This window comes from Habropoda laboriosa, unplaced genomic scaffold (assembly GCF_001263275.1).
Source record: "Habropoda laboriosa isolate 0110345459 unplaced genomic scaffold, ASM126327v1 scaffold22, whole genome shotgun sequence".
Classification (NCBI taxonomy): domain Eukaryota; kingdom Metazoa; phylum Arthropoda; class Insecta; order Hymenoptera; family Apidae; genus Habropoda; species Habropoda laboriosa.
This window is the reverse complement of record NW_017100261.1, coordinates 6684062-6686328: the sequence shown is the minus strand read 5'-3', so window position 1 is coordinate 6686328 and position 2267 is coordinate 6684062. Positions and strand designations below refer to the sequence as shown.

General features: G+C 29.5%; 1 protein-coding gene across 1 annotated transcript; it reads right to left on the bottom strand.

Moving 5' to 3' along the window:
- Positions 1-110: 110 nt before the first annotated feature.
- Positions 111-1988, bottom strand: LOC108572641 (uncharacterized protein C6orf163 homolog). The gene is made up of 6 exons (XM_017934900.1): positions 1985-1988; positions 1636-1908; positions 1371-1573; positions 689-891; positions 447-624; positions 111-374 (listed from the first exon to the last, which is right to left on the bottom strand). The coding sequence occupies exons 1-6, from the start codon at positions 1986-1988 to the stop codon at positions 111-113; spliced, it is 1125 nt and encodes a 374-aa protein (XP_017790389.1).
- Positions 1989-2267: the final 279 nt, after the last annotated feature.

Here is a 2267-nt window from a genome sequence, read left to right as displayed (position 1 = left end):
CTAAACTTTTATTTTTTTATTTTTCAAAAAGACGTTCAATACATAACAGAATTTCAACAGTATATCACACACCTGACAATAACAATTTTAATGTTTTTCCTATTATTCTGCTAATTTTTTGCTTCTTTACTTTTTTCTTCTTTATTGTTGTTTAAATTAATCAATCGTTGTAACTCTAATGGTAACAAAAATTCAGCTTGCCCTGGCATAGCATTAAACGTGAAATCAATAAACTTCTGAAAATGTTTAGTAACATTGGAAAGTTGTTCCTCCAATAATTTCTTCTCCGCGTGACAATTAACAATTTCTTCCCTAATAGCGGCAATTACATGATCCAGGCGAACGATCAAATCGTGGAATCCTTTGATTTGTTGCTGTTTTTGTACATAGTTTTGCATGTATTATTTTTTCGTGCTTAACTAAAAAGATTTGAAGAATTTCATTACCTGAAAGTATTTATGCAGGGTGTGCTTTTCCCTGTTACTTCGTTGCCTTTCCAAGCACAAAACATAAATTATATCTGTAGTGTTCTGCATTTCAAACTGACGCTTCTGAACGTGCAATTCTCTGCTTACTTTCTCTTCGAACTCTTGCATTTCTTTTTTTAATTGTACATGCTTCGACCTGTGCAAATTTGATTTCAGATTAATTATGTAAAAGCGTTGTTTACGGATACGCAAATATGAACCTCATGATTTGATTAAAATCGGCAATTATAGTGTCTCTTTGTGCGCAAAACGATTCTTCAAATTCTTTATATAGTGACTGTACAACGTAAGTCATTTCCGCACGCATTTTTCCCATCATTTCGTTTACTACTTTTATTCGTTCTTGCACAACTGCTTTTTGAGTGTTCTTGGCACACTCTGCGGCCACTATCGACCATTCTATCTGAGAAGTAAAATTATTTCTTTTTTCTCTGTATATTTATTACTTCAAATAAAGCGATAATTATCATTATCAATACATAAATGCAGTCTTTACTTGAAGTAGTGATAATTTAAAACAAAAAATCTATTTAAATATTTTAATTACATTAATAGAAGAAACGTAATTTAATACTATTAGACTAAAACAAAATATTGTTTTGCAATCAATTCAATTATTTTAAGAATTACGTAACTTTGAAATATTATATTCGTTACTTTTGTATCCAAAACAAACATTCCTCCTGTCAGAAATATAAATAAAACTTTCTTTTCATTGTTATTTCTATTGCATAATCGGTTAAAATTGCAAATTTCAGTTAACGTAAAATGAAATGTTTTGCTCCATTAAAATGCACTCTAATTTTTGTAACATGTCCTTCTATGCTTTCTTTACATATAATTTAGAGAAATAACAATCTATATTATAATGAAGATTGTTACTTCAAGTTGTTTCTCTAACTCTTCCCGAACAACATCAATATATTCCTCATATTTCTCGTGCATTTGTTGCGTAATCAGCTCGATTTCCCGCCTTTTTTTCGCTTGGTACATATAAAATTTCTCGCGTGATTGCCTCTCTATTTTTTCTCTCAGACTCTCTTCAATTTGCTTTTTAACACGTTGCAAGATGGTTTCGCCTATTTCTAACGATTTTATACGAAATTACAGTCATGTATAATGCGTTTAATTTTTTCTGTAGTGTTACCTAGTATATTTTGATGAACGAATGCTTTTGTGATTTGATTATCTGTTGGCGGTAAAAATGTGCTTTCACGTAAATGATCATAGGATGTGTCTGAGAAACATGCTTTCGATCTTTTTGAAGATGTCAATAAGTCCAACAACTTTATCGTATCATGATGAGCGTAATCGAAAAATATTTGTGCCAAGGATGGACCAAGACAAGCGTGAACTACTGAGGAGGGTGGAACAGCGTTGTTTGAGCATAGTTTTATATTGCATTTCGGACTTGTTTTATCTGTAACAATGTTATTTTACTTATCTACTCAGAAATGGTATCAAATTACAATAAATACGTTAGTGATACAACTTACGCATATTTTACTTTATATTTAGATTTTTATGTAGTGTTACAGGGAATTTAAAATGAGAAGATTAATTTTGTAATGGATTTAACCTTTCCAAATTGATATTTTTAACTAACAAAAGATTGATGAAATAATGAAACAAAAGAGAAAATAGTCGATCTTAAATACATATGTATATTGCAAAATTTAAAAATTTGTGTACTAATTGAAATGTATCTTTTATAATATAGTAATTATGTTTATAGGACTAATACATTTGACAAAATAAAAATTTATAAAACGTTTTTAT